Consider the following 14,227-nt stretch of genomic DNA (forward strand, 5'->3'; position numbering starts at 1 on the left):
AGGATTCATCAGCTGGCTCCTTGTGGCCAGCCCATATCAGCTTTTGTGGGCTGAACTGTCAAGCACTGGTCTCTGGCAGAGATGGGGCAGGAGATCAGGGCTGAGCCAAAAGAGAGAACGCAGCGTCTGTCACGCAGAAGCTAACAAATGTTGGGCAGTCTTGGTAGCCGAGCATTAGTCTCTCAATCTGGTTCAGTCGCACTGTGGCAGTGCGACACAATTTGCATGCACTTCTCACTGCAGACAGTATCTGATGAAGTGACATGACACTTGCATTATGCAGGCTGATGGACCACTGCTTTTGACAAATCCCACACCCACCCTTAGACCCAGATACATAGGTTTCAGTATAAACTCAAATATTTTCTGGCGCAAACCTAAAGGTGCTTATTTTAATTTTCTATAAGACATTTTGCTATTAAAAAATGAAGGCAGGCAGCTTGCAAAGGAGCAGGCCTTTGCTGCCTTAACGACAAGGTTTCTTTTGTGTGTGGCATGATTATTATCCAGAGCAAACTTACCTGGAAGGATTGCTCAGTGATTCTGACTTCTGAACGCCTAAGTTCAATGTCTAAACCACACTGGGCTTCTGCAAACGTTGCAACGTTTTAGCTTTTAGTTATATATGCAAAGGATCTTACAAAGAGGTGTTACCATTTAAACGGCTAGTATGAAGTACAAAGAAATGCTCTGCTCTTGTCTGGTCTCTCGTATGTGTGTGGTTTGGTGCTATAAGGGTAGGAATATTTTCTACCCAAGAACGCTTTTGCATCATGATGCAGTGCAGTTTGTGGAAGTCTTCTGTTTCAGGGAACGCAACGAGGAGCCAGGGCACTGCTTAAAGCAGCTTCAGTAAAACCCAGAGCCACCTCATATTTTAACATTGCACAACCCCTGCAAAAGTTTTTATAATTCATCCCACCCAGCCAGACAATCCTCCTCACTCTAATGGGGAGAATAATGCAATAATGGCAAGTAAAGGTAAAAGGATCCCTGACCGTTAAAGTCCAGTCGTGGACGACTCTGGGGTTGCGTGCTCATCTCGCTTTATTGGCCAAGGGAGCCGGTGTACAGCTTCCAGGTCATGTGGCCAGCATGACCAAGCCGCTTCTGGCGAACCAGAGCAGCACACGGAAACACTGTTTACCTTCCCGCTGGAGTGGTACCTATTCATCTACTTGCACTTTGACGTGCTTTTGAACTGCTAGGTTGGCAGGAGCTGGGACCGAGTAACGGGAGCTCACCCTGTCGCGGGGATTCGAACCGCCGACCTTCTGATTGGCAAGCCCAAGGCTCTGTGGTTTAACCCACAGCGCCACCCGCGTCCCTAATAATGCAGAGTAGCTGTGTTGAAAAAGGAGAGGCATGGGAAGTAGTCACTTCATTTCTGGAAGAATTTGTCAAGAGTTTTGTGACTTTTCTTAGGATGATCGTGAAAGAGAATCCGGCGGAGTTCATACGCGTGTCGAGAAGCACTGGCTTGGTTCTGTTCGGATTCCATTTACAACCGTATATTTTCAAGCAAGGGTAAGTAAACATGAACAGGCAGAGGAGCATTAACGTTTTTCGAGCCTTAAGCAGTGAATAAAAAAAATATCAAAATAAGTCATCCTTTTTATTATTAATAAAATAATATTGTTGCCATTCGTGGCTGCTTATGCTCAACTGCATATTGTTACATGGCGTTTTTGTTTTTTGTTTGTAGATAGATGGTACATTTAAGGTAGATATTCCTCCAGTTCTTCTTGGATACAGTAAGGGAAAAAATCTTGGACTTGAAAGAACCTATGATTCCATTCGAAATCTGAGTGAAGGATCATATCTATCACTGTTTATTACTATTGAACCCCAGCTCATTCCTGGAGAATCAGTTCGCGAAAAGGTAAATCTCTTCGCGTTTTACTTCTGGGCATGTTTTTAAAATCTACAGCATAGTTCACTTACCCCTTAACTGCTGAGCTTGACTAAAGATAGTGGAGCCAATAGTCATATAAATGACCTGCGAGTTCCTGCTGGAGTGACTTATTTTCTGAGCCAATGTGTATACACTTATTTTAATAGACTGTAAGCATGTGTAAGGGCAAGAGGCAGTAAAAAAATAGGAAATACATCACTTTTAGAACTAGACTGAGTGGAAACCTGAGTAGCAATAAATAAGGTGATTTGATTGACCAAATGCATTAATTAACTGTGGCAGTGCTATTGTTTGAAATAAATAACTGCAATTGTCACAATTCTGGCACTGCTGTTCCTTAAGGCTCTCAGGTGTGCTGTAAGGCGGGACATGGTGGATTCCTACTTCCTCTCTTTACAGAGGTCCTAGAGAGAGTAGCTGACTGCAAGAAATTGAACAAGCCAAGCATAGGAGATGAGCTCAGCTTAGCTCTCCTCTCGACATCTATGGCAGTTTGTTAGCATGCATGCATAAATGCTTACATATATATGTGGCCCTTTACAAAGTAATGTAAGCAACAAAAGAAGCTCTTTAGATTTCACTGACCTCATTTGTTCTCTTTCAGAATCAATGTTAGCTAGTTTCCTTCAAGACAGAATCCAGACTCTTAAGAGTTAGAAAGGAAAGGATGTACCATAGACCCTGGAGTTGCAGCAAAAAGCTATACTACCAACCTTTTTAAAAGTAGTAGCTAGAACCAAAATTTCAGTCTGTTGGAAGACAGTTACAGTACTATCAAAATGCTAGCTAGACAGTGCTATTAAACATAGTAAGTAACTCAGAGTGAACAAGTCAGGTAAGAAATTTCACAGATCAGCTATTTATTGTGCCTTAAGTTGGTAAAATGAGAATAGAATGTATTTTGCAGGGGGCAGTGGGTGTTAACTTCTTATTTGCATCAGTTCTTTTAATGTGATTATTCTCTTTTTAAATCTTCTATCTGATAGAACCTCATAGTTTCCAGAAATTTCCAGAAGGTCTCTTCCCTCTAGTTTATGCAAGCACAATCCATGCTATGTGTCATAGCATGGAGACCATGCAGAATACCTAAACCTCCCCCCATCCCTATTATTCTAAGCTTTCCACTAATACAAAACAATTGGATATGTGCCTGTATTTTCTCAGTTGCTTAACTTTGAGAGTCTTTCATGTTGCATTTTTTTTACATTGTTCACACCTTTATCTCTTTTCTTGCTTACCTTCCTGAATCTTTGTAGATGAATGAAATGCTTAAGAAGGTACAAAATGTTCATACTTCTTATTTTACAGTGGTGGTGATCTGTTAGAATTGTTTAATGTGTCCATGGCCTAACAATTTTTGTTAATGTAGTATTTTGTCTATAAGGTGCGAATTAATATAGGGCAAATTCCTATGTGTTTAATTGTTGTACTAAAAAATGATGGGTGGTAGTTTTATTCAGAGTAAACCCACTGAAATTAATTGACATGACTAAGTTAGGTCCATTCATTTCAATGGGTTTACTCTGAGCAACAGTTGTTGCCAAATAATCTGTAAGAAACTGTTTTTAAACCAAAGGTGCAAACATTTCTGCAAAGTTTAGAGCCAGCTAGAAGAAAGATGGGAGTGATGAAATTCTGAGTGCTCCAGCCACCATGGGCCACCATGTTGCAGTGAAAGTCAGTCATAGAAAGGTCTCTGGACAATTCATGCTTTGTGCATCCCATAGATTCATTTTTTGCTGTTTGGAAAATTTGAAAAGTGTAAATTGGTATTTATTTTAATGGGAATCTAGAAAAACATCAGTACCTTTTTAGATGTCTGGCCAGATAAATATTATATTATGATAGTTAAATATACATTTCCTTCCTTTTTCTGTACGAAGATGTATGGAATATGCCCATTCTTTATCTAGAATTACAGCACCCACTCCCTATCAGCTCTTCTACCAGTTTATTCCTGACCACCTAACGCCAGAACAAATTAGATATTACAGTGTTTTCATTGTAACTGGTAATACTGTACTTCCTGGTATAATATGGAATTCTGAGAGACATGAAAGTTGCACGCAAAAACCTTGAAGGCTGCATCTAGACAGCATATCAAAATCACAGTGTGTTATCATCTTCTTGTACTTGAATGGAGGGCATAGTTGTCCTATTCATGAAGCGGGGATGTGGTGGTGGGAGGGAGAATTCATAAGCAAAATCACATGCACTTAACTTCTTTTTCCCCAAGTTTGACACCCAGGAAGATGAACAACTTCTCCAAGCAGCTGAGAGGTACCAAGCTGACTGCGCGCTCAAGTTTCCAGGTCGCCAGTGCCTGACGACTGTAATTGACATCAATGGGAAAACAGTCTTCGTTACTCGATACATCAAACCTCTGAACCCACCAGATGAGCTCTTACGGGTTCATGCCGACAATCCCCAAGAAACGTCAGTAAGTGTTTAATAATAATAATAATAATAATAATAATAATAATATCTTTATTGTCATTGCCTCCTTCGGGGACAACGAAATTACTTGACTGCTCCATAAAAACACTAATTAATCAATACAGTATAATACAGCAAGGGAGATTAGATGACTTTCAAAGTCCGGGCTTCCCATTCAGGGCCGAGATCGCTCTGGAGAAGAAGCTGTTCTTAAGACTGCTCGTTCTTGTCTTCATCGTCCTGTATCTCCGTCCCGACGGCAAGAGCTCAAAGAGACAGTGACCAGGATGCGATGGATCTTTTACTATGTCCAGTGCCTTCCTATGGCACCTTGTGGAAGGCACTGGACATAGTAAAAGATCCATCGCATCCTGGTCACTGTCTCTTCGAGCTCTTGCCGTCGGGACGGAGATACAGGACGATGAAGACAAGAACGATAGAGGAATATGTTTTCAGTGATGGGTCAGAAAACAGGCTAGGAATCCTCACACAATCCAATAAGTGTGTGTACTGTATACCGTATTTTTCGCCCTATAGGACGCACTTATTTGGGGGGGGGATTATTTCCCCCCCCCCTCGAGCCCCAAAGAGCAAAGAAGCCATGACAGCGAGCGGGATGGATCCCGCTGGCTGTCCTGGCTTCGTTTTTAGCCTTGGGGCTAGGGGTCCGGGAGCGAAGGCGAGGTTGTGCAACCTCGCCATCGCTCTCGGAGCTTGCGGGGCTGGGGGCGGGGGAAGCCCGAGCTTCTCCCAGCCCCCAGAACGTGTCCAAGAGCGATGGCGAAGCTGCGCGCAGCTTTGCCATCGCTCCCAGAGCTTGCCGGGCTGGGGGGATAGTTTCCTGAAGCCTGGAGAGCAAGAGGGGTCAGTGCGCACCGACCCCTCTCGCTCTCCAGGCTTCAGCGAAAGCCTGCATTCGCCCCGTAGGACGCACACATATTTCCCCTTCATTTTTGGAGGGGGAAAAGTGCGTCCTATAGGGCGAAAAATACGGTATTTCTAAGAGTTTGGTGGTTGCTGTGATGCAGTCAGTTAGGCTCTGGGTTTCGTTGGCAGCTACAGCACCAGACTGATGGAGTGTTCTCTGCTTGTTTATGTGTAGGAGTTGGTGGCCCGCTATGTTGCCTTGATTCCTTTCTTACCTGACAGTGTATCATTTGCTGGAATCTGTGACTTGTGGAGTACATCAGATGTAAGTTAAAGGCTTAGATTTTATTTTATTTATTTATTTTATCTACTTACTTATTTACAAAGTAATAATCATAAATAAATAAGAATGAAAATGTGCGAATTTATTGAATTGGCCAAATAGATGGCAGCAATCAGACTACAAACTAATCAAAATTTAAGGAAAGAATGGGTATGTGTTGATGAATATATGTTAAAACGATGTTCCAAAAGTGATGTACTGATATGTTTGGACTGAGATCCACAAAGTTAAAAGGAAACAGAGACAAGATTTTACGGTTAATAGCAATAATATACCGTTCAAACACAATTTAAAAGATACCGTAACAAAGCTCATAGTGCTAAACATGGGTGGAGGGAAGTCACAGAGGGTGATAAATAAGTAAAAGTATTTGGAGATATGTATGTTGAATGTTTTGTTAGAATGTTAAAAGAAGGTTGATCTATTTTTGTTCTCATCATTGTAATACTGTGATATGGTAAGAACTAAATGGGGGAAAATGGGGAAAAAGAATGAAAATGTGCACTCCACCACCGAGACCATTCCATTGTAACTATCCAACCTCCCAAAATTTCAACACCCCTTGCAATGGTTTGACCCTTTTCCGTTTTAACAGTACAAATTCTACAATCACCCTCCATATCTCCTCAAAATCATTTATCCTGCATATTCCCTGTCTTACCTTAACATGAATAGCTATATCCCACACCTCTTTATACGATTCTTCTATTTTATATTCTGCTTGCCCTTTCCACTTCCTAGCTATAATAACTCGTGCAGCCGTCAATAAATTTGTGAGCAATTCCTTCATAGCCTGGGAACCTCCCACCCCATCGTAAATTGATAATAATGTTACCTCTGGACTTTTGGTAAGCTTTAACCCAGTGATTTCTTATATCTCCTTAGAAACCCTTTGCCAAAAAATTGTACATATTTACACCCCCACCACATGTGCAGAGTTCTTCTTAATGTCAGCTATCATCTGTGGATTAATTCATCAGCTGTTGTAGTAGAGTCTCAGAACAGAATCAATAAACTTACAAGAATTTAAATTTTTGGGAGGAAAAATTGATAATTGATTTTTTAAATTCTGTGGGGTTGACCTTTTTGAGTTCATTGTGATTTTCTTTTACTACAGAACTATCCTTCAGCTACTATGTGTGCCTAGAATGCACAGTTCAAGGTCCAGATTAGATAGAATGAAGAGCTAATTGCCGAGGCAATGAATCCTCTTTAAAAGGTTCTGGGTTTCTTTATGCCAGAAATGCTCATAGGTCAGAACCAGAATCTAATGCCTTAAATATAAATAGATCCCAAATCCTGTCATTATGGTGAAGTTCCATATCAGAACTGCAGGCAGAGGTTCTTTCCACAGACATCTGAGAGACTTTATCCAGTCTGTTTTTACAGTCCACCTCCACAGAACTTTGAATTGTAGAAGACGGGAACATTGCATTCACTTCATTAACCTCAAAAGCTGCTTGTCTGCTTTTGTTTCTAGTTGTTTGGTTCATTTACGAACTAGAAAAATGGTGTGTATCTTTTTAATAAGAAAATGTTTTTCTTCATCTATATATTTATTTTTCATAGTTTTCATATGCCTTTCATGGTTCATAAATTAACCATTCAAAATGAATGGAGTTTGGAGCAATGGTTTGCCAAGTCAGACATCATGTAAAATCACAGTTCAGCTTCTTTAATTCTAGTTTGAATTGAGCCACAATCTTTGGGGACATAAACGTATTTCCAGACAAACAGAGCCGTTGTTTATGGGAGGAAGATTCCTGAACAGTGCAGATAAACTAGAAACATTGGCTATATTGTCAATGCAACTTGTTTGCTTGCATTCATTAGCAATTCCTTGATCTTTTGGCTGGAGATGAAGAAGAGCACGCTGTACTCTTGTGCAATTATTTTCTTGCTCTTGGCAAAAAGGCTTGGCTTTTAATTGGAAGTGCTATTCCTGAGGTAAGTCAGTAATTTATTTATACTCCAACAAACTTCCACATGCCTGAGAATGCAGTACACAATGAATTGCGTCACAAATAATGGTCAGATTTATATTGTAGTCAAACTTTTAAAGCAACTTTGTCGGACAAAGGCATGATGCAAGCAAAACTCTGGTTTTGATATTGTTATCAATAAAAAAATTAGTAGTTGCAACTTAATCTTCTTCAGGTGGAATTGAATGGTATTGCATGGATCAAATACCTGGTTGTACTAGACTAGGCTATTTGCAAGGACCCATAATAAGATAGAGATATTTTCCCCTGCTTCCTAATGCTGGTCTTGTACATGGCAAATTTACTGTGTGTGCTCAGCTCTACAAATTCCCCCACAGAATATGTATATTTGCCTAGAGTTGAAGATAAGTACATAGTCCTCTCAGGTGTTCAAAGGACCTCACATTTACTATCTTCTTGTAGTTCTCAAATACACCCTCATAGGAGGAAGATAATACTTATCTCCTGCTGAGGCTAAGAGAGATGAGTTGCCTAAAGCCATCTTGTGAGTTCATGAAAGAGGAAATAATTCAAAACAAGGAATTATTGGTCTGTAGCTAAGAGCCTTATCCATTATACTTACAACACCCTGTCCACCCTCCAAGTTAAAACACCTTAAATCTTAGTAGGCAGTTTGTGCTTCAACATGAGGCCTGCTAAAGAAAAACTTAATTTTTAAAAACTTGGAAGTTTGGTGCATGCAGCCTGTTATAGAAATCCTTACATTGTAGAATCTCCTAGATTTTACTGTGTGCAACATTTAGCAGCCCCTGCCAAGGCAGCGTGAAACTGCAAGCCTGTGAGTAATTGGAAAGTCCTGATCTTGCATTGGACAGAATTCATTAATACCAAAGGACTGGATACAAAATATGTAAAATAGTATTGTTTCATTGGACAAACTTCTGTTGGCAATGGAGGAGACAGGTTTCCAGTTACATGGAATTCTTCACTGTGCAAATTGGGAAAATAGTTCATCCTGTTTAGCAGCTTAGCAAGAATAATATTTCTTCAGCGTATGAATTACAGATATAATCCCCAAAGTGTGTGCTTGGTAGCCTTCACAGAGGCTACTGCAGAGAAAATGAGCTGAAACCTATATCACATACATCAGCTGCACCCACTACTAAGTTCTGAGGGGGAGGAAATGCATGTAAAATGTAAATATTTTCTGCATTGGAAAAGCAAGGTTTGAAGGAACTTGACCATTATTTCCAGGGACCAACAGCATATGTACTAACTTGGGAGCAGAATCAGTATGTGATCTGGAATCCAAGTTGTGGTCGTTTTTATGGACAGTATGATGCTTTCTGCCCCTTGCAGAGTGTGGGCTGCCTCATTTCCTGTGACAATGTAAGTAATTCACATCTCTCTATCTGCCATTCTTTGAATTTATCGTGAGTCAGACCATTTGATTCATTTAGGCCAGGATTGTTGACTGATAGCAGGTGCTCTGGCCAGCTGTTCAAAGAGAGTGGGGGGAAATTCCACTGGCTCTTCCATGAATCAAAGTTAACTCAAACAGAGGGCATCAAGTAGTACTGATTTGTGGTTAAGATGAAGAAAGTAACTAAAAAAGTTCTCTTTCAGGTTTGGTTCAATATTCAACAATACGATTCTCCACTAAGAATAAACTTTGATGTCAGCAAACCAAAATTCTGGAAACCCTTTTTTTCAAGAAGTTTACCATTTCCTGGTCTCTCCAGTGTGCAGGTATTAGGATTTTTAATTTTATAGGGCTGCATAGAAATAATATCTGCATCCTTTCATCTGTATCTGAAATTGTTTTTACCTTAAGGGAGAGATTACAGGACAGATACGTTAAAGAACAGTAACAAAATGAGAGGTAAAACTTATTTTACTATTTTAGGAAATGCAATAATGAATTTTGCTTGCTGAAAACAATAAGCATGGAAAACAATAAGCATGGAAAATCAGAATGTTTCAAATAGCATTGCAAAATGCTTATTATAGTATGCAGATGCTTAAGCCTAGGTTAACATTGAGATGATTTTGCAACAAGGAGATGAGGTAATATTTTGTAGTGTGGGAATCTTTCTTCTTAAGTATCCAGAGAAAAACTTTAGTTGCTGTATTTGCATTCCCCACTTCTTACTATGTACAGATTATTCCAGATAATCAGGGAGTTGGGAATCTCTCGCCTAAGTTTGGAGTCTAATGTCCATCAGAATTTGGGAACATTATCCAGCTAATGGGAGGGAGTAGAGAAACAATCTGAAGTTCAGCTTTTAGCACAGTACTGAGAATCAGAGAACTGCAAGTTGGATGAAGACAAAACACTCTGGCTACAGGGACTCTCTGGGGTTCCTGTGTAGGTTTGTAGATTCCCTGCTTGCTGCAAGAGTGCCCACTTTAAGGTGCCTACCACAGGTACAGTTCTCCAGTATAAACGGCCTCGGTCCAGTATATCTGAAGGAGCGACTCCACCCCCATTGTTCTACCCGGACACTGAGGTCCAGCGCTGAGGGCCTTCTGGCGGTTCCCTCACTGCGAGAAGCCAAGTTACAGGGAACCAGGCAGAGGGCCTTCTCGGTAGTGGCACCCGCCCTGTGGAACACCCTCCCACCAGATGTCAAAGAGAACAACAACTACCAGACTTTTAGAAGACATCTGAAGCTTTTAATGTTGGATGTATTACAGTATTTTAATATTTTTTTGGAAGCCGCCCAGAGTGGCTGGGGCAGCCCAGCCAGATGGGCAGGGTATAAATAATAAATTCTTCTTCTTCTTCTTCTTCTTCTTCTTCTTCTTCTTCTTCTTCTTCTTCTTCTTCTCCTCCTTCTCCTCCTTCTCCTCCTCCAGGTTTTATGGGTGGCAGAGTAGGTGGGTTGAAGTATCAGTGTATCCCAGTATATCTTAAAAGCAAGATTGCATATTTCACATTATGTAAATACCGAATTATACCTTACTCCTTCATATTTTGTTAGCCTGACGAACTAGTCTATCAACGGGTGGACAAGACAGCTGCCCTAGAACTGCAGAACAGGTACCCATGTCTACTGAATGTGTTTTGCAACCGCATTTAACGATGACATACATCAAATGTCAGGTGTATGGGGTTTTAAGAGGAGAGGCAGTACCTCTGGTCCTTCTGGGGTAGTTTGTCCACCTTTGGACCACATCAGCGAGGCCGAGGGTGGGGTTTTTTTGTTATTTAGGCAGCCCAGCACCTCCATACACACACTCTGAAGAAAAATGAATGCCAGCAATATAAAATGTCAGTTCCAATTGGATACGAAATGCTTGGTGGTGCCGATTGTGAAATTGTTTGATTCATAGCTCTTTTAAGTTCAATACTTTATAAAGGGATCTGGAAAATTCTATTGACTTGGACTACCGTATTTTTCGCTCTATAAGACGCACTTTTCCCCTCCTAAAAAGGAGGAGGAAATGTGTGTGCGTCTTATGGAGTGAATGCAGGCTGTGCAGCTATCCCAGAAGCCAGAACAGCGAGAGGGATCTGTTCTAGCTTCTGGCTTAGCCACGCGAAGCCTCTTCAGGGCACGGGGAGCCTTCATCCCGCTGCCCTGAAGAGGCTGCACAGCTTTCCCAGAAGCCAGAACAACGATCCTTCTCGCTGTTCTGGCTTCTGGGATTCAGAATATTTTTTTATCTTGTTTCCCTCCTCCAAAAACTAGGTGCGTCTTATGGCCTGGTGCGTCTTATAGAGCGAAAAATACGGCACTTTATTATGCAGCCATTTTGGTTACCTTGCAATATATTTAGCTTGGCCCTCTCCAAGTTTGACATTCCATAATATCCTGACTTTGTTCTAACAAATAGCAGAAGAAAACTAGTAAGTCAGACGTGCTTAAAACTTTTATCCCAAGCGTCTAGTTTTTTAGATATAGGTTATTTTACCGGAGGAGCATTCAATAATGTAAGGCTTGGTCTTCCTCCAGTCTGAAATGATGCTTGAGAATTAGGCTTGCCACCTCGGTTTCTTACGTAAGCATGTTGTGGAGAAGTCATTGAAATACGGAATGCCTGTGGCATTTCAAATCTGGCTGTAATTGTGGAATTCTAAAGATCTCTAGTGTGCTTGTGAAGCCACAGTTGCACTGGAGCAGCAAAATTTCAAATGCAACTTTTAAAACTTTTTAAAATGCAGACTTGAGAAGATACTGAAAGAAAAGATCATGGGTTGGAGGCCAAGACACTTGACACGTTGGAACAGATACTGTACCTCTACCCTTCGACACTTCTTACCTCTGCTGGAAAAAAATCAGGGCAAAGATGTGGAGGATGACCATCAGGCGGAATTACAGAAGCAACTAGGAGATTACAGGGTAATGTATAGAATAACGGCCCCTAGGGAACTGGGAGTTTAGTAACATTACTGGGATTATAGGATAGTGCTTCCCTGCCTCCCCCCAGGGTGATGTTTGTATTGGGGCTTAGCAGTAATTCACTCCACGTGAATGATGAAATCTCTCCATTCTAGCTTGTGATACAGTGAAAGCATTTTGCTGACTTATTTGAAAGTAGTCTAGAAATGTGTCTCTTACAGTAAGTTTTCCAAAGCTTAACAAGTTTTTCTTGCTGGTGAGGGAGGGCATCAACTGGCCAGCAGCATGGGTGGTCCACCTGGGCAGGGGGAAAGTGTGCTACCTGCTATTGTACTACGATGACAAGCACAGAGGTGTAATGGTGAACAATGCTTCAATCTAAGAGAAAGCTAGCTGTCAAGATATCCCAGTCAACAGAGGTCTTCCCTAGGGCAGGGGAGGGTGGTCGGGAGGAAGGCTGTTGTTCTCCCAGTCATCTTGAGCCAAGAGATTCAATTTACCTTAAGTCAGACATGGCCAAACTTGGCCCTCCAGATGTTTTTGTGGCTACAGTTCCCATCAACCCTGACCACTGGTCCTGTTAGCTAGGGATGATGGGAGTTGTAGTCCCAAAACATCTGGAGGGCCAAGTTTGGCCATGCCTGCCTTAAGTGGAAGGGCTGGCCCATAATTGCAGAATGTATGTGGCATCATTTCATTCATCGTAACATCTACAGTGGAACCTCAGGAGACAAACGGCTCTAAACTTGAACATTTTGGCTCCCGAGTGATTGTTCCAGTTTTTGAATGATTTTCGGAAGCTGTACGTCCAGTGCAGCTTCCGATTAGCTGCAGGATGCTCCTGCAACCAATCAGAAGCCACGCCTTGGAAGTTTTCTTAGTGGCCAACTGAGTCCAGATGTGGTATTGTGGGTAAATTGACATTTTTTTACATTTTCCCTTCTTACTTGCAGGTGTCAGGATTTCCTATCCACATGGCATTTTCAGAAGTTACACCTTTAGTGGAGGCAGTATATAGTACTGGAGTTCATAGTATTGATGTTCCAAACATAGAGTTTGCATTAGCTGTGTATGTTCATGCATACCCTAAAAACATTCTTTCAGTGTGGATTTATGTTGCTTCACTGGTTCGTAATAGGTAAGAGTTACTCAGACTTACTTTTTACTTGTAGTATTTAAATTCATTAGTATCATCTTATGATTTTGTATTAAACTCTAATCATTAAAATGTGCAGATTAAAATGCTGGAAGGAGTCTCTGAATTTGATCAGTTTTCTGCAATGCCCCATTAAAGTTGTATAAAACCTTTCAGCTCCAGCCACACTGGAAATCATGTGCTCAAAACCCCTGAAGCCAAGCTGTGCAATGTATTCACAATTAGGCTGAGCAGCGTAGCAGGTTGTTTTCCTGTGATTAAGAATTGCCATAGCAAAGCCAGGCTGCAGAAAACACTTGCTTACCTCTGCTAAGGAAATATGTAAGATGTTTAAATTCCTCCTGACTTACTGCCATGTCTGTATGGGTTACTCACTCATCAACTTGACATGTGAAATGCTCTAGGAAGTCAAGGTAGCTATTATGTGGTTCTGGCACCTTATTTTCACTGCTCCCATATGGCAGTATCAGCACAGAAAAAGGTATTTGCCTAGTCCTGGCAGCAGTCTGAAGTAAAACAAATTCCTGGCCCTCCCCCATATCAAGGAACATCTTCATATTTTCTACCCAGCGCCTCTGATGCACAAAGTGAATGCTGCTTTAGCTGGAACACAGCTAAAATGTAACAGGGCAGGCATATGATTTCTACATGCAGAAAGGCTGATAATAAGGACCATTTAAAGACACTGTACTGCATATACCTTTCCTGTTTATATGCTAACAATTAAAACTCAGGGTCAAGATACAAAATTAAAGAGATGGGATGAAACGTCTGTTATTGTCCCTAAATTTCATTCCAGTTGTGGCAGAAAGTTTTGTGCAAATTCATCTTCAGCTTAATGCCATACACAGTTGGAGAGCTCTAGTTCACTTGATGTGCAAACACAGCAATTACTCATCCTGCAGCAGTACAGTCTGACTGTGTCTTGTGCGGAGGTTCCATTCCTGGGGTAAAACGTCTAGGGGAAAGCATGTATACTCAAACCACTCCCCTGGAATCATTGTGCAAGCATGCTTACCTTTCCGGAGCCATGCACTGAGTAGGCCTTGCCCACCTCGCCCACCCCCAAATGCAGGGGACAACTTGGATTGGCCACACACACACTGGTTTGTTTTGCTCTTCTCTTGGGGTGCTCTCGTGAGAGCACTGCAGAGCCTGATAAGCAAAGCAGAGAGCTTAAAAGCTTTCTGCACCCAAAAAAACTCTGCGCTAAAAGAACTT

At 41.3% G+C, this 14,227-nt stretch overlaps 1 protein-coding gene across 2 annotated transcripts in view; it reads left to right on the forward strand.

Annotated features, from left to right (window-relative positions):
• CC2D2A (coiled-coil and C2 domain containing 2A) overlaps positions 1 to 14,227 on the forward strand; it is a 63,211-nt gene that overhangs the window by 48,556 nt on the left and 428 nt on the right. Inside the window, exons 26-36 of one of the 2 annotated variants that reach the window (XM_081021492.1) lie at positions 1,426 to 1,527; positions 1,706 to 1,882; positions 3,172 to 3,192; positions 4,152 to 4,355; positions 5,454 to 5,543; positions 7,395 to 7,508; positions 8,759 to 8,893; positions 9,131 to 9,253; positions 10,489 to 10,547; positions 11,673 to 11,850; positions 12,804 to 12,988. In XM_081021492.1, coding sequence (XP_080877618.1) covers positions 1,426 to 1,527; positions 1,706 to 1,882; positions 3,172 to 3,192; positions 4,152 to 4,355; positions 5,454 to 5,543; positions 7,395 to 7,508; positions 8,759 to 8,893; positions 9,131 to 9,253; positions 10,489 to 10,547; positions 11,673 to 11,850; positions 12,804 to 12,988 — 1,388 coding nt within the window. Of the gene's footprint in view, positions 1 to 1,425; positions 1,528 to 1,705; positions 1,883 to 3,171; positions 3,193 to 4,151; positions 4,356 to 5,453; positions 5,544 to 7,394; positions 7,509 to 8,758; positions 8,894 to 9,130; positions 9,254 to 10,488; positions 10,548 to 11,672; positions 11,851 to 12,803; positions 13,800 to 14,227 lie in introns of those variants that run through there. The other variant, XM_081021493.1, reaches the window with a different exon arrangement.

Source organism: Podarcis pityusensis (genome assembly GCF_964106645.2).
Source record: "Podarcis pityusensis genome assembly, chromosome: 9".
NCBI lineage: Eukaryota > Metazoa > Chordata > Lepidosauria > Squamata > Lacertidae > Podarcis > Podarcis pityusensis.